The sequence below is a fragment of the Chelmon rostratus genome, chromosome 7, assembly GCF_017976325.1.
Source record: "Chelmon rostratus isolate fCheRos1 chromosome 7, fCheRos1.pri, whole genome shotgun sequence".
In the NCBI taxonomy this organism is placed as follows: domain Eukaryota; kingdom Metazoa; phylum Chordata; class Actinopteri; order Chaetodontiformes; family Chaetodontidae; genus Chelmon; species Chelmon rostratus.
This window is the reverse complement of record NC_055664.1, coordinates 15,001,510-15,023,301: the sequence shown is the minus strand read 5'-3', so window position 1 is coordinate 15,023,301 and position 21,792 is coordinate 15,001,510. Positions and strand designations below refer to the sequence as shown.

The 21,792-nt window shown below is 42.4% G+C and overlaps 2 protein-coding genes across 3 annotated transcripts; one reads left to right on the top strand and one right to left on the bottom strand.

Moving 5' to 3' along the window:
- Positions 1-151: 151 nt before the first annotated feature.
- zgc:153372 (uncharacterized protein LOC767695 homolog) lies at positions 152-3,540 on the bottom strand. The gene is made up of 10 exons (XM_041941192.1): positions 3,406-3,540; positions 2,960-3,093; positions 2,355-2,505; positions 2,139-2,275; positions 1,905-1,974; positions 1,731-1,812; positions 1,485-1,616; positions 1,261-1,403; positions 924-1,049; positions 152-611 (listed from the first exon to the last, which is right to left on the bottom strand). The coding sequence occupies exons 1-10, from the start codon at positions 3,439-3,441 to the stop codon at positions 534-536; spliced, it is 1,089 nt and encodes a 362-aa protein (XP_041797126.1). The 5' UTR covers positions 3,442-3,540; the 3' UTR covers positions 152-533.
- Positions 3,541-4,880: 1,340 nt separating this feature from the next.
- prpf8 (pre-mRNA processing factor 8) lies at positions 4,881-21,537 on the top strand. 2 transcript variants are annotated; one of them, XM_041940646.1, is made up of 43 exons: positions 4,881-5,038; positions 5,757-5,877; positions 5,989-6,157; positions 6,359-6,523; positions 6,695-6,913; positions 7,014-7,226; positions 7,481-7,606; positions 7,756-7,861; positions 8,253-8,443; positions 8,581-8,700; positions 8,794-8,983; positions 9,258-9,377; positions 9,518-9,652; positions 9,790-9,919; positions 10,051-10,247; positions 10,518-10,724; positions 11,193-11,356; positions 11,484-11,610; positions 11,955-12,147; positions 12,360-12,547; positions 12,763-13,001; positions 13,233-13,379; positions 13,501-13,711; positions 13,915-14,031; positions 14,132-14,379; positions 14,477-14,656; positions 14,773-14,908; positions 15,303-15,472; positions 15,680-15,809; positions 15,948-16,094; positions 16,264-16,424; positions 16,554-16,745; positions 17,465-17,702; positions 17,881-18,009; positions 18,149-18,262; positions 18,395-18,568; positions 18,726-18,919; positions 19,043-19,282; positions 19,387-19,528; positions 19,691-19,831; positions 19,981-20,120; positions 20,238-20,440; positions 20,863-21,537. In XM_041940646.1, exons 2-43 carry the CDS (start codon positions 5,769-5,771, stop codon positions 21,015-21,017), a joined length of 7,017 nt encoding a protein of 2,338 aa, XP_041796580.1. In that variant the 5' UTR covers positions 4,881-5,038; positions 5,757-5,768; the 3' UTR covers positions 21,018-21,537. The 2 variants fall into 2 exon arrangements, with proteins under 2 accessions (XP_041796580.1, XP_041796581.1); XM_041940647.1 differs by having other exon boundaries at positions 4,900-5,030.
- The last annotated feature ends 255 nt before the right edge of the window (positions 21,538-21,792 follow it).

The following is a 21,792-nucleotide window of genomic DNA, read 5'->3' as shown; positions in this document are numbered from 1 at the left end:
GCGGTTCACTCTCAGTATTATTTACTCTTACTGCCTGCAACAACTTGTAATACATTTATTTTATAGTACAAATATGAACCACACCCGCCAGTGGAAGTTCCTCTCTCATGTCTCACAGTAACAGCAGAATACAGAAGGCAAACACTGGCAAGATGCTTTTATTGTCATTTTTACACAGATTCTTTTTCTAGTACATTCATTTAAGTAGATCACGGTTGATGCAAAGAAATGTTATTACTTTGTAAATTATGTACTTTTTTAATCACAAAATTAATGGTAGTATCTGCACACTCTGTTAGTGTGACAGCATTAGCTGCCAAACACAAGTGTAAACCACAATATTATTCCCAAATTATCTGACACGATTGGCCTGAACTACATCACGAGAGACAGGTGGTGATTAGCACATCAAATGATTTGTCTCTAATGTACGGACTCAAAAAAACATCAGCTCATCAAAATCTTAAAACTAATTGCTGTTTTAATTCCGTAGTCAGTCTTCAGAACAGGTCCCCCAGGGTTCAGCCGCATCTTTATTTGTTAATTTTGGAGCATTGAGCCACTGAGAATCCCAGTTTGTCAGCCAGCAGAAAAGGGTTGAGGTGGCAGTACTGAGGGAAAGTTAAGAGAGTTCAAAGTCACTCACACACAAGACTGAAAGAGATCTTCGGTTACTATCAAAGCTTTGACTGTGCAGCTGCTACAAAGAATTAATCCTTCTCAAAAACTTCTGTGTTTACACAAAATACCATAGATTTGTCTTAAACATATGAGGCTGCACATTACAAATTAATGTAATTAATAGATTTTTTTAAAGACAGGAAACCTGTGTTTGATTTGATTCTTGCATGCAAAATGCAGTAAGTAGTTAACCTTTCAAAATAAAAGCATTATAGCCACAGTAAACCCAGACTCTCAGCTACCTTGGGCGTTGACTCTGAGCTGGACTTATCCGGTTTATCCGATATCTGGATTTTAAAGTCCGGAGAGAAACGGGAACTCTGGATTATTGTTGCCATCTCTCCGTCTACCTCCACTGCCACATCTTTCTGCACAGCACGAAAGAAAACACTCATCTAAACTTTCCAACCACAGGTCATTTTTTAAGATATGAATATGCAGGATTTGTTCACCTGAAATTAAACAATACAACACATATAAACTTGTTTTTCCTCTTATTGGAATAATAACACCACATGTTATCAAAAGCAAACTTTGATAAAGCAATTCAGTGTTGTCCTGATGTGACTTTTACCATACCTTGAAAGAGTGAGAGGAATCAAAGTCCAGTTGATCTGGGAAATCTGCCAAAGTTCCTTTATAGGTAACTGTTGCCTTAGACATGACCCGACTTTTGGGCAGCTTAAACATGCGGTAAGTGCTGGAGGCATAGCTGATGTCACCTGAAAAGTGAAGAGCAGGCTCAGCTGTACAATGAAAACGATCTTCACATGTCATCAAAAGTCAATGTGGCCTTTCGGTACCTGCTTTTGCTTTGAGCTCATTGTTGTAGACCACTATGAGGCTTGAAGAAACAAGATGTGGCGTGCTGAACCCTACGCTGTGGGCCAGTGAAATCAGATCCTGCCAAAACAGAGAGCCGCTCATTCCTTCACCTAAGCCCAAGAAACAAAGAGGTCATATGCAAAGCATATTGTGAGTCAGAGATTCTGTGCTGTATCCTCTCCTTTTACATGGAGGCTTTCGATGATAGTGCAGATTTATTTTACCCCACAGGACTGGATCTTGCTTCATGTGATCAGGAATGACCTTGCTGGCATACATGTCACTAAAGTAGAGTTCACCTCCCTCCTGTGTAAAGTGAGAGCGTGATGAGAGCCATAAAATCAAGTTCCTGTGCATCCTTCTTTTTAATGCAGTTGGCAGAAATTCCTCAGACTAACCTTCAGGACATTAAGAGCTTGCTGCAGCACAACTTTTTTATCAGGACACAAACAGACAACACAGTTGGACCTGGACATGTTAGAGAGAAAACATTTTTATCAAGTAATCAAATATCAAATCTGTCGTGTAGTAATAGACCATAAACAGGTGCAAGGTACAAGGTTAATGCCAATCATTCCACAACACAGGGTTGTACAATGAGATGCAAGTTGATCACGTAGAATCAAACCTACAGCACAACATCCACTGAGTCATTTTGTATGCCGGCCTCATTGAGCTTCTCCATGTAGCCCTGGACAAAAGTGATGTTGGGCTCCTTATAGCCAAACTCCTTCTGATGATACTCAATGTACTGACGAGACACGGCCACCTGAAGAAATGCAGGTTAAATCAGTGGAAAGTACAGACGCAGAGTGTCAAATGACGTGTGCACAAGCAAGTGTAATCACCAGCTCCTCCGTCATGTCGAGCCCTGTCACAAATCCGCTCGGTCCAACCAGTTTACTGTAGGCAAAAGAGTCTCTGCCAGAGCCGCTGCCGAGGTCCAGGACTCTGCAGCCCTCAAGCTTCGCTGGAAAGGGAAGGCCACAGCCAAAGAATCTGGAGAAAAATACAGTTAGTGACAACAGTGCATAACCACAGTGTCACTGTGCAATAAGAGGGAGCATACAGGTGTTTTAGCTCTGTGCTGTAAAGGATGACAACAGACTGACAGATCCTGGTCAATAAAGGCTTTTTCAAGTGTGTATATATGATGCGTCTACAGGGACACAAAGTCATTTTCCTGTGAGACTGTGGTGTGTTCATGAGTGGATTTTGCCCAACTTGTCTGCTTCATCTGGCTGCAGGGCCTGTGTTTGACTTTAATGTGCCCTGTGTGTTTGTCATGCACTTGTTGTCACTGAGGTGTTGAGTGGCAATGCAAGAAAACACAAGCCAGACGGAAAGTTCTGACCTTCGTAAGACCATGTGTTGACGTGCAGGAGAAAGTCGAATCATCGCTGAACATGTGTGTGATGCAAAAGTAGAGGGGAGAAGAGATTACAAACCGTACTTTTTGGTCACCTCCGGGTGAACCTGGCTCAGAGCATCTTTGACACTTTTTGGCAAGGGGCTGCGGGACACACTGCAGGAGGGGGCGCTTGTTTGCACATCACAACTGGACTCCAGTCGGCTGCCATAGTACTTCTGCACACATGATAAAGATGAGATAGGCAACATATGGTCAACAGCTGTTTTAACACATTTAACTGCATTGATTTATGGTCAACTCCAAACTCCTATTACAGAAATCACATCTTAACCACTATTACATATTTTCAATAATTACTAGATTGACAGGGATTACACAGCTCTAACTCTGCTCTGATTGAATAAGCTTTTTCAACTGCAAGAACAAACTTGGCAATCAAACAGCTATTGTGCAATGTCAGAACTTCTTCAGAGGAAAAGCTTCTCCATAAACTCCGTAAGGAAAGTGTCTGAATCAAAATCAAGTACCTTCACGTTGTCCCGCACTTCGTCACACGTCGCCATCACGTCAAACTGCGTTACACGAAGACGCCAACGTCGCTCTAAACTGTGTGAAAAGCAAACGGCATATATTGATGACAGCAATATTTGGGTCAGCCCTGCCCCGCCAACGCACTTCCGGTCTTTTTTTTTCCAGAATAAAAGTGGTAATACAAATAATAATGGTAATAACAAAAACAAACAAAACAGATATATACAAGTCATTTTGGAAACAAAAGCAAATACTTAAGCAAGAAAATGTAACTATTAAGTCGACACAGAGTTTACCTATGATAAGTGCCAAAAGCTCAAACAAAAAATGTGTTATTACTTATAAAAAATGATTTTGACAGTGAACAACACTTCTGCAGGCCTGGTCTTAAACAACACACCAAAATGTAGATCAGAGCAGTTGAAAAAAAAAAAATCATGGTAGACTTTCTACAGGCAGTTAGTGGTACAAGTAGTATTCGCATCCACAACTGAAGCCCCTTTTTTTCCAGGGATGTATTCATTCCGACAGAATGCTGTGATTTAGATTTGTCTGTCCTGGTTGCCTACAGTGTAAAAAATCCCAAATTGAGCTAATGTTGCTCAATTTGAGTTAAACAAAACAATAGATCTATGGGATTTGCATTATGAGTTATTGGATCAGACTTAAAAATCACACAATGGCTGAGAAATTTGCAGTTTCAGATGTGTTACAGCTGGATGACAGATTTTGTTTTAAGGGATCATCAGAGGATCTTACTTAACCTCATGTATTAAAAGCTTTTAACTGGTTTAGTAAACAATTGAGAATGAGAAAAGAATGACATTGCAGTTATTGTAATTATAGCAGGGTTTTTTTTCTTATTATTATTTCATGTTTCACCTCAACAAGAAGAGTGGGAGAAACTAAACAGTTCATACAATTCTATTGTAGGGGAAAATATCTGTATACAATACGTGAGATTTAACATGTCATGGCATCTCCAAATTCCTGTCAAAACAGACTTGTTTCAGGGAAAAACAATTATTATGCTATGATAGAAAAATGTAATGTTTGGTACATAGTACTCTGAAGTGATTAAACACCCAAAAAGTGAATTACACAAGAAATCAACATCTCAGCATTTTGCCTGAGAGGAATAACAAGTCAAATTATAAGTATATCCACTTGTCTAAAAAAGGAATAGGCTAATGTTGAGACTAAAATATAGAGCAACTCATATGCTATTGAAACCTTGTATACCATAGCCATTTATATGTCTATGCTGTATGCTACACCCCAGCACTGTAGTGGGCACTAGTGTGCCGGAAACGGAAACATCCGGGCATTTGAGAAAGTGCGCCTGTTCCACGTTTGCGTATTTTTTGTACGTAGAGTCCTCTTTGGTAAGTAGTAAAAAGCACTTGGATCCGGCGTAACTAGTGTATGTGATTTCCGCTGAAGTACGCTCATCGTGTGGCTACCGTCGTTCATCGTGCGCAATGCAATTTTCTGAAGACAAATCAACACAACAGAGAATTGGAACAAGGACAATACAGCATTAAAAGAGAAATGTTGTGATAGTTCAGTGTGTGTGGAACAAGACTGTCTTCAACGTTAAGAAATTAACCTGGGAGCAAAGGTAGCAAGGTGCGTTTTGTTTCAAGCATTTTCGGTTTTGTTAATGTTACTTAACGTTCAGTAGTTTGCTGCCATGCTAGTTTTAGCAATTGGCTAGCTTGCCGCTTCATCCACGCTTGGCCTGGTCAACAACTAGAGTGCTAACATCGATTTGAATGTTTTGCGTATTTGCTGTGTAACTTATCGTGAACATTTCATTACTCGTATTTTATACTAATAAGTTTGCCAAACGGGTAGCGGCTGAGATCTGCTGTAATTTTATTTGTGCGAAATGTTTTTGCCGCACGGGAAGCCATGTTGTTAAGCTACCTAGCTAACCGCTCGCATAGTTAGCTAACTATTGGTATGGTAACAATAACATTAAGTTGCCAACAAGTTAATGTGCAGTAGTAAAATTGACAGGAAACTGAATATAAATGTAGTTTAGCAGTTCTATCGAATCAACAGCATTCATTCGGTTTCTCAAACTTTGCTCGGTTGGTACAGTGTGTGTGTTTAAGTGCACCGAATGGCCCAATGAGATGTCGTAGCCTGCCCATGTAATCTGGAGTTGCCCATTCATTTGAGATTCACGTGTTACTAAGTAATTTTTTGTGTTTTTTTTTCTTTGACCTCTAACTCCTTTCCTCACGACGTTGATAATATACAGACGTAAAGCATGAACATATTCAACACAGTCGGAATCTGTGTTAATTGGAAGTCTTTTGTTTGGTGTTTTCGTATTCAGTGGTGAGGCGCCATGGCAGCTACCTTCCCCTACAGAGGGGTCCCTGCAGGGATGCCACCAGGTGTACCCCCTCCTGCGCCAGTCCCAGACTACATGTCTGAAGAGAAATTGCAAGAGAAAGGTATGTTGGATTTGACTTGGTTCAACACATTCATGGTGTGATTAAAACGTCAATGCTGTATCTCAAATGGACATGATTAAATTTGTCATGTTTAAATGTCCAACTCTTCAGCAAGAAAATGGCAGCAGTTGCAGGCAAAGCGCTACTCAGAAAAGAGAAAGTTTGGCTTTGTGGATGCTCAGAAGGAAGACATGCCACCTGAGCATGTACGCAAGATCATCAGGGACCATGGAGACATGACCAATAGAAAGTTTCGTCATGACAAGAGAGTGTATCTCGGGTAAATATTAGTCATGCATAATAAATACCTCCAGGTAGAATGTAATGTACATGTAAGCTTAAATTTAATTGCCTCTGTGCACAATTTCTTGTTTATTTGTTTGTTTTAAAACAACAACAACATTTTGACCTGTTTACTCACTGGTTAAGAGGATTCATTACCACTTATAGCTTATCCTGTATCTTTCTTTTTATTGAACAGTGCCCTCAAGTACATGCCCCATGCAGTGCTGAAGCTGCTGGAAAACATGCCTATGCCCTGGGAACAGATCCGAGATGTGCCCGTCCTCTACCACATCACTGGAGCTATTTCCTTCGTGAATGAAATCCCCTGGGTCATAGAGCCAGTCTACATTGCGCAGTGGGGGTAAGAGAGACTGTGGTCTTTAGTGATGTAAAGCATTCCATGATGAACTACTGTATTATCATGTTTGTAGTACATGTCAGGTACACAATGGAGAAATCACCACTTCAAGTGTATTGGACTTTGTATTTCTTAAGTATAAATAATCATTTGCGTCCCTTATCCTCATACCAGCACCATGTGGATCATGATGCGTCGCGAGAAGCGTGATCGTCGCCACTTCAAGAGGATGCGCTTTCCACCTTTTGACGACGAGGAGCCGCCGCTGGACTACGCTGACAACATCCTTGATGTGGAACCACTGGAGGCCATCCAGATGGAGTTGGACCCTGAAGAGGACTCTTCATGTGTGGAGTGGTTCTATGAGCACCAGCCCCTCAAGGACACTGCCAAGTAAGCCGGCCCATCACTCTTTATAAAACAAACATTTTACATTACGCGACTGTCGGTACTTAGCAAAATACAATGCTCATTAATTTGTGCCCCCTTTCAGGTTTGTGAATGGCACCACCTACCGTCGCTGGCAGTTCACGCTGCCCATGATGTCTACACTCTACCGTCTAGCCAATCAGCTGCTGACTGACCTCGTGGATTTCAATTACTTTTATCTGTTTGACCTCAAGGCCTTCTTCACTTCTAAGGCCTTAAATATGGCCATCCCTGGAGGACCAAAGTTTGAGCCACTTGTCAGGGACATCAACCTCCAGTAAGGACCTCATGGTTTTAATAAATGATACACCTGCAAACTTAACACTATTAATTTTAGTGGACTGTGAAGGCGACATAGCAGGAACACCACTTGCATGCTCATAAATGTAAATGGTCTTGTTGGACTTTTCCTCCACTTTCTGTTTAGAACATGTTTTTTGTAATTGTTTGGTAATCTTATTTTGTACAAAACATCAAGAACAGATGCTAGATAAGTAGTGCCATAGCTGATTGTTCCCGTTTCTCCCACAGGGATGAAGACTGGAATGAGTTCAATGACATCAACAAGATCATCATCCGACAGCCTATCAGGACAGAGTACAAAATCGCCTTCCCCTACCTGTACAACAACTTGCCACACCACGTCCACCTCACCTGGTAAGAAATAAATGAAGGACTTATTTTGTTAAAATTGCAGTCCATTGAAAAGTAATCCAAATTAATATAAGAAAAAAAGTCAGATTTAACTAATGTCTTTCACATTGATTGTAAGCAATTTGTAGATGCTCACGATTTTATCCCTGCAGGTATCACACACCCAATGTGGTGTTTATCAAGACAGAGGATCCAGATCTCCCAGCGTTCTACTTTGACCCACTGATCAACCCCATTTCACACAGACATTCTGTCAAGGTAAGTGTGGTTGATCACTGCTGATTATCCATTTTCTCCAGCAGGTAGAAAAGATAAATGTAATTCCCTCACAACAAATCACGAGTGAAGTTTTGAATGAAGTCCTCTTACAAAGGCGCACTTGCATTGGTCTGCTTGCCTGTGCGTAAGAACTGGAGGTATATTGAAATGAATGGTGAGTCCTTTTATTTCTGGCTGCAGTTGCAGTTGGCCTCTCACCATTCTGATATTGCTTCTAATTATTTTGAGTTCAGATTGATGTGGAGTAAAACTCCTACAGTAATGAAACGAAGGAGATCCCCTTTCTTTACCTTTAGTTATTCTGTTTAAAAGTAAGTTCAGCTTTCAACCTAAACTGAAAATCTTACTGTAATTTCCTGCACCCACTCAGAGTCAGGAGCCTCTGCCTGATGACGATGAGGAGTTTGAGCTTCCTGAGTATGTGGAGCCCTTCCTCAAGGAGACCCCACTCTACACAGACAACACAGCCAATGGCATTGCTCTGCTGTGGGCACCAAGACCCTTCAACCTCAGATCTGGGCGCACAAGGCGTGCCATTGATATCCCACTGATCAAGAACTGGTGAGTAAGCTACCAACATATTTGAACAGAGTTAATGTGTCCTAATTTACTAATTGAAAACAAATGCTATTTATCTCATTCAGATGTGAAATGTCAATTTTTGAGAAATTCTAAATGGTAGTTAAACTATTCTACAGGTACCGTGAGCACTGCCCTGCAGGACAGCCAGTGAAAGTGCGTGTGTCATACCAGAAACTGCTCAAGTACTATGTACTCAATGCTCTCAAACACAGACCACCCAAGGCCCAGAAGAAGAGGTGAGCACCATTAGACCCGTCTTTCTAATTGGAGTTGCCCTTTTGCTCGTTAATCAGTTTTCAAGCAAAGAATTTCCCAATTTTGTCTTTCAGGTATCTGTTCCGCTCCTTCAAGGCCACCAAGTTCTTTCAGTCCACCAAACTGGACTGGGTGGAGGTGGGTCTGCAGGTTTGCAGACAGGGCTACAACATGCTCAATTTGCTTATCCACCGTAAGAACCTGAACTACCTGCATCTCGACTACAACTTCAACTTGAAGCCTGTCAAGACACTGACCACAAAGGTACAATATCCAGGGCAGATCTACCTGTTGTTTAACTCATGTAGCACTGCGGTGTGCCTAAAGGAACAATTAGAATGTAGGTTAAATGTTGCTCTTTCAATATTTCCATTATCTGTAAAATCTGAAGTTTCAACTTTAGTCAGTCCACATTTCTGCAAAGCTAAAAACATGGTTAATACTTTTTATTGTTAAATGTTTTGTTGTACTCTTTCTTCTGCCAAGAACACTACTATTTTCACCAGTGCTGAACCATGATCTTGTTTCTGTCCCCCAGGAGCGAAAGAAGTCCCGATTCGGCAATGCCTTCCACTTGTGTAGAGAGGTGCTGCGTCTCAGCAAGCTGGTGGTTGACAGCCACGTGCAGTACAGACTGGGAAATGTTGATGCCTTCCAGGTTAGTTCAGCAACAGTTTTGCACAGCACATCCCATCTGTATCTGAGCTGTACCTGCTTTTTTCTGCAAGTTTGTTTGATTTACCAGCTTGGTAATTAAAGACACTAGAGTAATAGAATTTCACCTCTGTTTAATTGTAGTTGGCTGATGGGCTGCAGTACATCTTCGCTCACGTGGGTCAACTGACAGGCATGTACCGCTACAAGTACAAGTTGATGAGACAGATCCGGATGTGCAAAGATCTAAAGCATCTCATCTACTACCGGTTCAACACTGTAAGTAAACACAGCATATTTGGTCTAGCAACTGTTTGTGTATTGAAGGTGCTATTATTTGTCATCAGCTTGGCACCCAAAAGTTAAGTTTCATGCTGATTTTTTTTTTTTTTTTTTTTTTTTTTTTTGTGAATCAGGGTCCTGTGGGCAAGGGTCCAGGTTGTGGCTTCTGGGCTCCTGGCTGGAGAGTGTGGCTGTTCTTCATGAGGGGGATCACGCCACTGTTGGAGAGGTGGCTGGGAAATCTGCTGGCCAGGCAGTTTGAAGGTATGGATATACATCTTTCTATGTTTTTGTGTTGACCATTGTGATTTCAGCAACAAAATGGTATGAGGCACAGCATTTTGTGTCTGACATGATATGGCTTAAGCAACAACTGTCTTTGATTGCCCCAACAGGTCGTCACTCCAAGGGAGTTGCCAAGACTGTGACCAAACAGCGTGTGGAGTCTCACTTTGACCTGGAGTTGCGTGCTGCTGTGATGCATGACATCTTGGACATGATGCCTGAGGGCATCAAACAGAACAAGGCCAGGACCATCCTGCAGCACCTCAGTGAGTCCTGGAGGTGCTGGAAGGCCAACATCCCCTGGAAGGTCAGTGCATTACAGAGATCACTTCGACTGTGACTGATACTACATAGGAAAGGGGATGGTCTGTTATTGAAAGAAAGTGATTAAGCACAGAATCCTTAAAGCACTACATTTGAATTTAGGATTCAGGATTTTGGAACTGTAGTGTCAATTAGTATCATTAAGATTTCAGCACTTGAAGTTGGTATTGTGGTCTGATCTTCACAATACACTTGTTGATTCAGATAATGTGGACACTACATATTGATTCTTAATTATGCACCATCATTACAGGTGCCAGGCCTGCCCACTCCCATCGAGAACATGATCCTGCGCTACGTGAAGGCTAAAGCTGACTGGTGGACCAACACTGCTCATTACAACCGTGAGCGAATCCGCCGTGGAGCCACTGTGGACAAGACAGTGTGCAAGAAGAACCTGGGGAGACTGACCCGTCTGTACCTGAAAGCTGAGCAGGAGAGACAGCACAACTACCTGAAGGTGACACACACAGAAACACTTGCATTGATTAGTTATACTTTAGCACTCCTTGGTCACTGATTTTAAAGAAACCCGTGTAAGTGTGGCTGATTAAAAACCCTGCTACATGTAGCAGATGGGGAAAGATAATTATGATGCACCCACACAAATTCCAAGTGAAGTTTTGAATTATGTCCTCTTACAAAGGCGCACTTGCATTGGTCTGCTTGCCTGTGCGTAAGAACTTGAGGAATATTAAAATGAATGGTGACTCATTTATCACTGGCTGCAGCTGCAGTTGGCCTCTTACCATTCTGATACTGCTTCTGATAATTTACATCGTATTGAAGTTGTTGTTACATTAAGCTGTTCTAATTGCCGACATCTGAATTTTCTATTTACTGAATACATGAGCACTAGAAAATTAATATTAGTGCCATTGGATCTCTACTTCGAAGCTACATCCAAGTGTATATGTTCTGCCTACAGGACGGCCCATACATCACTGCTGAGGAGGCGGTTGCCATTTACACCACCACTGTTCACTGGCTGGAGAGTCGGCGGTTCTCGCCCATCCCTTTTCCTCCACTGTCCTACAAACATGACACCAAGCTGCTCATCTTGGCCTTGGAGAGGCTCAAGGAGGCATACAGGTAAAGAGTTTCAACACGACCACCTTTTTATCTGCAAATGTTAACTCACATCAGGCAACACAAATGCCAGAATATTCTTATTTTTTATATTTCCTGTGTCATTCATTGGCATCTTTGTGTCTCTTAGTGTGAAGTCTCGTCTGAACCAGAGTCAGAGGGAGGAGCTTGGCCTGATAGAGCAGGCGTATGACAATCCTCACGAGGCCTTGTCCAGGATCAAACGTCACCTGCTCACCCAGAGAGCCTTCAAAGAGGTCAGGACAGAGATATGCAGAAAAACCTGAAAAATATTTTACATTTACGTCAAATGGAATTTTAAGGGCAAAGCATTGCTTGAAAATTTATTATTTTTATATTCCACATATAAATTTAGAACAATACAGATGCAAACAAAATTTGTAGGGGGATAATATTGCACAGTACTTCTTGTCCATGGATGAAAATCTCTTGATGTCAACAGTATAGTTTTTCTGTACCACTGCAGTAAGTCTGAACTATAAGATGACTGCTGTAGCTCTTTACTGTTGCCATCGTAAACACGTTTGTTACCCTGCATGTTCGATTCCCGTCAGTCTCAGAACTACTTCTTCTTTTGCAGGTGGGCATCGAGTTCATGGACTTGTACAGTCATCTGGTGCCCGTCTATGATGTGGAGCCCCTGGAGAAGATCACCGATGCCTACCTGGACCAGTACCTGTGGTACGAGGCCGACAAGAGACGCCTCTTCCCACCCTGGATCAAACCTGCTGACACTGAACCACCACCACTGCTGGTCTACAAGTGGTGCCAAGGTCAGGCTCTGCTCAGGCTTATAGTATGGTGATGGAAAAGAATAAGTAATAGAGGGTTACTGTATTCAATTTTGATCAGATTGTGAAATACTTAAATAATTTTAGGTGAAATTAGATTTTTGTAATTAACACGCATTCCATCTGATAACACCCGTTATGTTAGCAGGAAAACATCAAACATTATCTGAAAGCTTTTTGTTAATTCTCCTCAGGCATCAACAACTTGCAGGACGTGTGGGAAACTGCGGAGGGAGAATGCAACGTGATGCTGGAGTCCCGCTATGAGAAGATGTATGAGAAGATTGATCTCACTCTGCTCAACAGGCTGCTGCGTCTTATTGTTGATCACAACATCGCTGATTACATGACAGCCAAGAACAACGTCGTCATCAACTACAAGGTAAACACACTCATTTATTTTAAATGTGACTCATTCCTTGATAAACTTTCCAGATAATTCCTTAAAGCTCCCATGTAAGTCATTTCTAGCTCAGTGTTGAGACATACTTGATTTTATTTACCATTGAGTTAAAGTTTAAGAACTTTTAGTCTTTTAATTAAGTTTTTACTGTTATTTGACCAAAATGTTTTCCTCTTTGTCTCTCGTCTATGCAGGATATGAACCACACAAACTCCTATGGTATCATCAGGGGGCTCCAGTTTGCCTCATTCATTGTCCAGTACTACGGGCTGGTGATGGACCTGCTGGTGCTGGGCCTGCACCGTGCCAGTGAGATGGCTGGCCCACCTCAGATGCCCAATGACTTCCTCAGTTTCCAAGACACAGCCACCGAGAGCGCCCACCCAATCCGATTGTACTGCCGCTACATCGACCGCATCCACATCTTCTTCAGGTGGGATTGAATCGCCAAAATGATCAATAACAGATGTTCATAACATAGGGCTTTTGGCAACACAAGCTTTGATGGCCTGTACAAACTGCCTTACTTTTTAAAAATGATAGAATCGTGTTTACAAACTTCTGCCTTGCTTGCAAACAGTGCAGATTTGAGAAAACTGAGTTTTTTGCTGATTGTAGATTGTAAATGAAATTCTTAGTCATGGCTTTTTCATGGGTCCACCAGGTTCTCTGCTGACGAGGCCAGGGATCTGATTCAGAGGTATCTGACTGAGCACCCAGACCCCAACAATGAGAACATAGTGGGTTATAACAACAAGAAGTGCTGGCCCCGCGATGCCCGCATGAGACTGATGAAACATGATGTCAACCTGTGAGTCCCATCTCCAGATTTTAGTTTTTATGTCATTAAGTCTTATTCTATGTTGAACATTGGTTATTTTACCAGCTTTGGAGACAATAAGTCAGAACTTCTCTAATCTTAATCTTCACAGTGGACGTGCTGTGTTCTGGGACATCAAGAACCGACTGCCCAGATCAGTGACCACTGTCCAGTGGGAGAACAGCTTTGTATCAGTCTACAGCAAAGACAACCCCAACCTGCTCTTCAACATGTGTGGCTTTGAGTGCCGCATCTTGCCAAAGTGCCGCACCAGCTATGAGGAGTTCACTCACAAGGATGGTGTGTGGAACCTGCAGAATGAGGTGAGGATTCGATGGCCAAAATAAGCAATTGTTTTGCTAAGGACTCCCCGATGACAGTTTGACGACTGTGTTCATACAGCTACTATTGCATATGTATTTAGTAACAGTACTCATATGTGCATGTGTCTGTAACATAGCTGCTGTCTCCCTTCAAATGATCACATTCCTGTTTTTAAGTTCCTCTACTGTATTTGCATGTGTAGGTAACCAAAGAGAGAACAGCGCAGTGTTTCTTGCGTGTTGATGATGAATCGATGCAGCGCTTCCACAACAGAGTACGTCAGATCCTGATGGCCTCTGGATCCACCACATTCACTAAGGTCAGCAAAACCCTAGAGCTGTAGCATGTAATGTAAAAAAGACATGCTGGGGATAATTACCTTGTCAGAGTATTTCACTGTTTCCTGTCCTTATCTCCAGATTGTGAACAAATGGAACACAGCTCTGATCGGTCTGATGACGTACTTCCGTGAAGCTGTGGTCAATACGCAGGAGCTCCTGGACCTGCTGGTCAAGTGTGAGAACAAGATCCAAACACGTATCAAGATCGGCCTCAACTCTAAAATGCCTAGCCGCTTCCCTCCTGTAGTCTTCTACACTCCCAAAGAGCTGGGTGGTCTTGGCATGTTGTCAATGGGCCATGTGCTTATTCCACAGTCAGACCTGCGGTAAGTAAGCTGCTTATTATCTTGTTCTCTGGTGTTTAAATTCTCTTAAAAAATTCGTTTAGCAAATAGGGCTTTTATTCTTGTCCGTCTCCACCAGGTGGTCCAAGCAGACAGATGTGGGTATTACCCACTTCAGGTCTGGAATGAGCCATGAAGAAGACCAGCTTATTCCTAACCTGTATCGTTACATTCAGCCGTGGGAGAGCGAGTTCATCGACTCCCAGAGAGTTTGGGCTGAGTACGCCCTCAAAAGACAGGAGGCCATCGCCCAGAACAGGTATTAGTTTAATCGTATGATCTTTATTTGGGACTCCAAAGAACTAGGATTCATAGTTCAGTAAGAAATGTGAGCTGAGACTAGACAAGGCAAACAGCGTGTCTTCTGTGTTTCAGGCGTCTGACCCTGGAGGATTTGGAGGACTCATGGGACAGAGGAATCCCCCGTATCAACACACTTTTCCAGAAGGACAGACACACACTGGCCTATGACAAAGGCTGGAGAGTCAGGACAGATTTCAAACAGTACCAGGTATGATGAAGACAAAACTGATATAAGTATTTTAAGATGAAGTTATGTGTATTATTATTTTAATAATAATAGAGTCTAATCTAGTAATAATATGTTCTTCACTCTAAACCAAGAACATTAAAAGTCATAAGTCTTGCTTGTGGCCCTTTGAGATCTCTTGAGGATTTTACGGATTTCAAGTTTTGTCCCTGAGATTGAGACCACAAGACCATTATTTTAACAAAATAGAATTAATTATACTTGTTCAGTCTCAGATGTGACATTGTTTTGAGTTTAACCATAACATGAACATATGAAAATGCTTACAGTTTGCATGTTGACCTAATGTCTAACATTCTGCATTTGCCACCAACATGCACACATCTATTGATGCCTCTGTCTTGATTGAGTGCAGGTGCTGAAGCAGAATCCGTTCTGGTGGACCCACCAGAGGCACGATGGCAAACTGTGGAACTTGAACAACTACCGCACAGACATGATCCAGGCTCTTGGCGGTGTGGAGGGCATCCTGGAGCACACACTCTTCAAAGGCACTTATTTTCCCACCTGGGAGGGTCTCTTCTGGTAAGAGCACTTTGACACTAAGAATGCTACAAGCAGAAATAAGCACAGTTTAATCATTTTAGGGCTCAAACAAGTACGTCAACCTTGTTGTGCATTGTGTTACTTGCCAAATGGGAAAAAAATCAACCAAAATACTTTTATACTTGCTTTACTTTCTATGTTTGGTTTCTATTTTCCACTTTAATTGTCTCAATTTCTGGACTTTAGGGAAAAAGCCAGTGGCTTTGAGGAGTCCATGAAATGGAAGAAGCTGACCAATGCTCAGAGGTCTGGTCTGAACCAAATCCCCAACCGTCGCTTCACACTTTGGTGGTCACCCACCATCAACAGAGCCAACGTCAGTACAACCAACATTTGTAAATCTATATCCTCCCAGATAGATCGATTTTTCTATTTCTGAAGAAAAAAAAACTCCAGAATGGAAAAACTGTTAATGTTTTGGCCAGCATCTTACATTTCTCTCCTCTGTCTTCAGGTGTATGTAGGTTTCCAGGTACAGCTCGACCTGACAGGAATCTTTATGCACGGCAAGATCCCCACACTGAAGATCTCCCTCATTCAGATCTTCAGGGCTCACTTGTGGCAGAAGATTCATGAGAGCATTGTCATGGATCTCTGTCAGGTAGGTTTTATTTCTTTTTCTTTTTTTAGCCTCTTTATGGACCAGCTTCTTGCTCTGCATAACAGCAGAAGTAGAGCAAGCTGAAGCTGGCTCTTGAAATGGCTTTTGACCTGCATTCCCATTGATTTGGTCTTCCTACAATGATGATGAGATTTGTTTTTGTTGTCAGGTGTTTGATCAGGAGCTGGATGCTCTCGAGATTGAGACCGTGCAGAAGGAGACCATCCATCCCAGGAAGTCGTACAAGATGAACTCATCCTGTGCAGACATCCTCCTCTTTGCTTCATATAAGTGGAACGTCTCCCGACCATCACTGCTCGCTGACTCCAAGTATGACTTTTGAAGCTTTATGTGCACGATTCAAAATAGAAAAGGTTTTTGTAACCTGTCAACATGGAAGCGTTTAAAAAGTCCTTTTTCTAGTCTTCTATGAATTAAAATGTTCACCTCCTCGTACAGGGACGTGATGGACAGCACCACCACACAGAAGTACTGGATCGACATTCAGCTGCGCTGGGGTGACTATGACTCGCATGACATCGAGCGCTATGCCAGAGCCAAGTTCCTGGACTACACCACCGACAACATGAGTATCTACCCCTCCCCCACGGGGGTGCTCATTGCCATTGACCTGGCTTACAACCTCCACAGGTAAGGATTGTTACAGGCATGGTTTCATGACCAGTATGATAGCAGATATTAGCTGATTAATGTAGAAGACAAACATAAAGATATGTTGTGGACATGAACTAACAGCATTGATTGGGGGGTGAAGAAGGCAAATCAGTGTTTTCTTTCTTATTTAAAGGTCTAATTTGTAGGATTTGGGTAATTTTTTGGTGTAAATGCAAAATTCATAGTTGTGTTTTCATTGCAGGAGTGGGTCTTCTTCCACTCAGTCTGCCATTTTGCACCACCATGTTTCTACAGCAGGCCAGAACAGGCAGTCCAAACACTGGCTCTGGAGTGGGCCTTTTATGTTTTAGGGGCCACTGTAGGGGAGGGAGAGGGAAGGGATATTCAGTTGGTTGTAATCTGCAACCTCACTGCTTCACACTGGACTTTTAAAGTGACCCCCAGTGTATTGTTGGTGTGTGAAATATAAACCAGAAAATTGTCAGGCAGATACTTGACATCCACTTGTTCATGTCAACAAGTATGCTCTGCAGTAGCCTTTGAAGTCTTCACACTACTGTCCTAACTCGTTCTACATGAATGCAACTCTGCAATAGCTGGTCCATCAGCTTGAATGGTGTCTGGTACTCAGATCTGCCTTGAGGAGGTTTTCTCTGGGTATTGACAGAGGAAATATTGATGAAGAAAACAATCTCCAGCCAGTGTTTAATTCTGTCATTTTATCTCCTCGACAGTGGCTATGGTAACTGGTTCCCTGGCAGCAAGCCTCTGATCCAGCAGGCCATGGCCAAGATCATGAAGGCCAACCCTGCCCTGTACGTTCTCAGGGAGCGCATCCGTAAAGGTCTGCAGCTGTACTCCTCTGAGCCCACTGAGCCCTACCTGTCCTCACAGAACTATGGGGAACTCTTCTCCAACCAGATCATTTGGTTCGTAGATGACACCAATGTGTACAGAGTCACCATCCACAAGGTGAGGACTGACCTGTTTTTTTTTTCTCACGAGTAATTCAATGGAGAGTTGTCATGCTTTACAATGCACAGTTTTGAAATTACGTAATTATGTTGTCAAAGTGTATGACTGTTACTTTTGTGTAGGAATATTAAAAAAAGAGCTTTTTGTCACATGTATTCTACCTTTATCTCAACAGACCTTTGAGGGTAACTTGACCACGAAGCCCATCAATGGAGCCATTTTCATCTTTAACCCCAGGACTGGCCAGCTCTTCCTCAAGATCATTCACACATCTGTGTGGGCTGGACAGAAACGTCTGGGACAGGTTCGGGCGTTCTCTACCACCACTCACCTCTATAATCACTTCTGCCACTTTGAAGTGACTATATAGATGTTGGTCATTAACACTGACATCATTCATTCCCTCTCAAATCTCTTATTTTATTCATTCTTTGTCTCTGTAGCTGGCCAAATGGAAGACAGCTGAAGAAGTGGCTGCCCTCATTCGGTCCCTCCCTGTGGAGGAGCAGCCGAAACAGATCATTGTCACCAGGAAGGGCATGTTGGATCCTCTGGAGGTGAGACGCCTTCATGCTAATAACTACTGCAATAATTATAAGCCTTGAGAGATCATCTTAGTATAATTTCTGAACGGTGGATACATACACCCAATGCTTTTCTATTCTAATGTGGTTGTTTTCTCTCTGTAGGTCCACTTGCTCGACTTCCCCAACATCGTGATCAAAGGCTCTGAGTTACAGCTGCCCTTCCAGGCCTGTCTGAAGGTGGAGAAGTTTGGAGACTTGATTCTGAAGGCTACAGAGCCTCAGATGGTGCTGTTCAACCTCTATGATGACTGGCTCAAGACCATCTCGTCCTACACAGTGAGTTTCACTTTAGAGCCTTAGATTTATTTCATATATGCCTGTGTTGTTCCTGATCTGATGTCCCAGTTAAGCTTATTGGGGTGCATTTATTTGTGGTGACAGCAGCTTATTCCCCTGTGTAAATAGTTTGTGTTTGGTGGTCTGCTCTCTTTAGGCCTTCTCCCGACTCATCCTGATCCTCAGAGCGCTCCACGTCAACAATGACCGCGCCAAGGTGATCCTGAAGCCTGACAAGACAACCATCACTGAGCCCCATCACATTTGGCCCACGCTCACTGATGAGGAGTGGATCAAAGTGGAAGTGCAACTTAAAGATCTCATTCTGGCAGATTACGGCAAAAAGAACAAGTAAGTGTCAATTTATGGTCTGAATATCGGCCTGAAATATGATATGCTGCTTTCGGTAACGTAATTGAACAGGAAAAAACAGACCTCCGTTTAGTAGTCAATGCTTTCTGTGTCTTCATCAAGTGTGAACGTGGCCTCGCTGACCCAATCTGAGATCCGTGACATCATCCTGGGTATGGAGATCTCCGCTCCGTCACAGCAGCGCCAGCAAATTGCCGAGATTGAAAAGCAGACTAAAGAGCAGTCGCAGCTCACAGCCACACAGACCCGAACTGTTAACAAGCACGGTGACGAGATCATCACCTCAACCACCTCCAACTACGAGACCCAGACCTTCTCCTCTAAGACTGAGTGGAGAGTCAGGTATGCAGACAGTTTGTTTGGAGGCAGGAATGAGGTTAAGATTGAGTCAGAGTCTTTGTTTCCATGTCAGTTGGCTTTAACGTTCATTATTCTTCACCTTTCAGGGCCATATCTGCTGCCAACCTCCATCTCCGAACCAACCACATCTACGTGTCATCTGATGACATCAAGGAGACGGGCTACACCTACATCTTGCCCAAGAACGTGCTCAAGAAGTTCATCTGCATCTCAGATCTGCGAGCACAGGTATGTACGGGATTCATAGTACTGCATTTTAGAGACAAACTGTCTCCTTTGACTTACTATATCGATACAAACTTTGACATCTCTACTTGAGGGTCCCTCATCACTTCTGTGAAAAGTAAAGAAACCAACTGTAGAAACTGATGGTGCACTATGTTGTTCCAGATTGCAGGCTACCTGTATGGCACCAGTCCACCAGACAACCCTCAGGTGAAGGAGATCCGTTGCATCGTCATGGTGCCTCAGTGGGGAACACACCAGACTGTCCATCTGCCCAACCAGCTGCCTGGTCATGAATACCTTAAAGTAAGACACTCGTACAGTTTGAGGGTGTTGCAGCTCATTCTTACCATTTTGTGATGGATGCTCATTTGTTGTACTGGCTACTTTGTAACAGCTTTAAATTCTGTTTTTTGTTGTGTGAGCACTTTTTTACTTCTTTCTTTTCCTGAAAGGAAATGGAGCCCCTCGGCTGGATCCATACACAGCCTAATGAGTCGCCCCAGCTGTCCCCACAGGACGTCACCACTCATGCCAAAATCATGGCTGACAACCCTTCTTGGGATGGAGAAAAGACCATCATCATCACTTGCAGGTAGGTTTGGTTTTCCTTTTGTGGTCCATTTTAAAACAATGATGTATTACAGTTATAACTGCATAGTTAAGATGTGGTTGTTATCGCACTGAAATGAATTTTTTCTATGGTTTTCAGCTTCACCCCAGGATCGTGCACACTTACAGCCTACAAGCTGACACCCAGTGGCTATGAGTGGGGTCGCCAGAACACAGACAAAGGCAACAACCCGAAAGGCTACCTGCCATCCCACTATGAAAGAGTGCAGATGCTGCTTTCTGATCGCTTCCTGGGCTTCTTCATGGTGCCTGGACAGGTGTCCTGGAACTACAACTTCATGGGTTAGTAAATATAGTTTTTATTTTCATAGATAAATGAACTGATTCACTTTTATACTTTTAGGAGATACACTTTAATACTTTTGTAAGATGAACTTTGGTTTTATACTTTTATTACATGAACTAAATGATTCAGCTTTAGTAGTTTGAATCTTTGTGGCCACATTTATCATATCTTCAATACTGTGGTTAGTTTTCCTTTGTGACTAACACTGGTGCCATATATTGATATTTCCGCTCTGATGCTGTGTCAGTTTGATTGATTTTACTGTCCAGTTCTGCTTCAGAGTTCAATTTACAGTATCTTGTTATTTAAATGTTATGAACAGTGGTGAAGCCACTAACACCAAAGTCTGGAATACTTACTTAGGAAAGGCAGAATAGGTGAGCTCAAATACCCATTTTGTTCACTTGTCTCGCTACAGGTGTGCGCCATGACCCTAACATGAAGTACGACCTGCAGCTGGCCAATCCCAAGGAGTTCTACCATGAAGTCCACCGACCATCGCACTTCCTAAACTTTGCCTCACTGCAGGAGGGTGAGATCTACAATGCAGACCGTGAGGACATGTATGCCTGAGAGCAGAGTCTCTGCATACATTTTCTAGATAGCTCTGTAAGAATCATGTGGAGCCAGTATGGAACAGCCCTTGTAATATTTCTATTAAACACATCTAAGTGATGATTGGAAATTTTTATGTGAAAGCTTCAGGACATTTTAGGAGTATGTTAATGTTTTTGATATTTTCTACAAATGTTTTGTTTTGTTCCCCTCTTTGTCTCCTCCTTAATATAGTAAGGTTTCATCATCAACTTCTAAGCATTTGTGTGTAGTTTACAATACACAATACTTGAGTGTAATATTTGACAATTAACATTGTTTCAAACTGGGCAAAGATTTGCTTCCCCTTAGCCCTTTCAGAAATGAAATTGAAAGTTGTATTTTCATGCCAGTGATGCCCTATTGCTTATGTTGTACTGTACATCCTGTGACATTGTAGCTTGGGTTTAAATAAAGATCACCTTTTTTTGATAAACATTTGTCATGTCATAATGTAATCTGCTGTAATTCTGATATTTTAATAAAACTAAACAAGATCTGTTGACCAGAAGACGATTATTTAGCATTTGTGTCAAGTTTGACTGTACAAGGGAACTTTTTTTGTTGGCTTGCTTCCCCCTTTGGAGTGGCCAAAGGTCAAAGCTGCCCACAGCCTGGTTTGGTTCCTGCTCAAGTGCTATAGTTTGTCCTGCTTAAGTGTAGTTTTCTGCCTCATATAAATACCTTTCGTGATGTGATTGACATTTTATCGGACAGTTAAAGGTCAGCATTTCTGACAGCAGCTCTACAGAGG

Excerpts from the sequence above, each read along its gene's own strand:
- zgc:153372 (XM_041941192.1), bottom strand. The coding sequence starts at position 3,441 with ATGGCGACGTGTGACGAAGTGCGGGACAACGTGAAG. Across the intron at positions 1,404-1,484 it reads TGAGCTCAAAGCAAAAGCAG|GTGACATCAGCTATGCCTCC; the intron begins GTACCGAAAGGC and ends TTCACTTTTCAG. Across the intron at positions 1,050-1,260 it reads ATTCCTCTCACTCTTTCAAG|AAAGATGTGGCAGTGGAGGT; the intron begins GTATGGTAAAAG and ends CGTGCTGTGCAG.
- prpf8 (XM_041940646.1), top strand. The coding sequence starts at position 5,769 with ATGGCAGCTACCTTCCCCTACAGAGGGGTCCCTGCAGGGATGCCACCA. Across the intron at positions 16,095-16,263 it reads TTGTCATGGATCTCTGTCAG|GTGTTTGATCAGGAGCTGGA; the intron begins GTAGGTTTTATT and ends TTTTGTTGTCAG. Across the intron at positions 16,425-16,553 it reads TCACTGCTCGCTGACTCCAA|GGACGTGATGGACAGCACCA; the intron begins GTATGACTTTTG and ends CTCCTCGTACAG.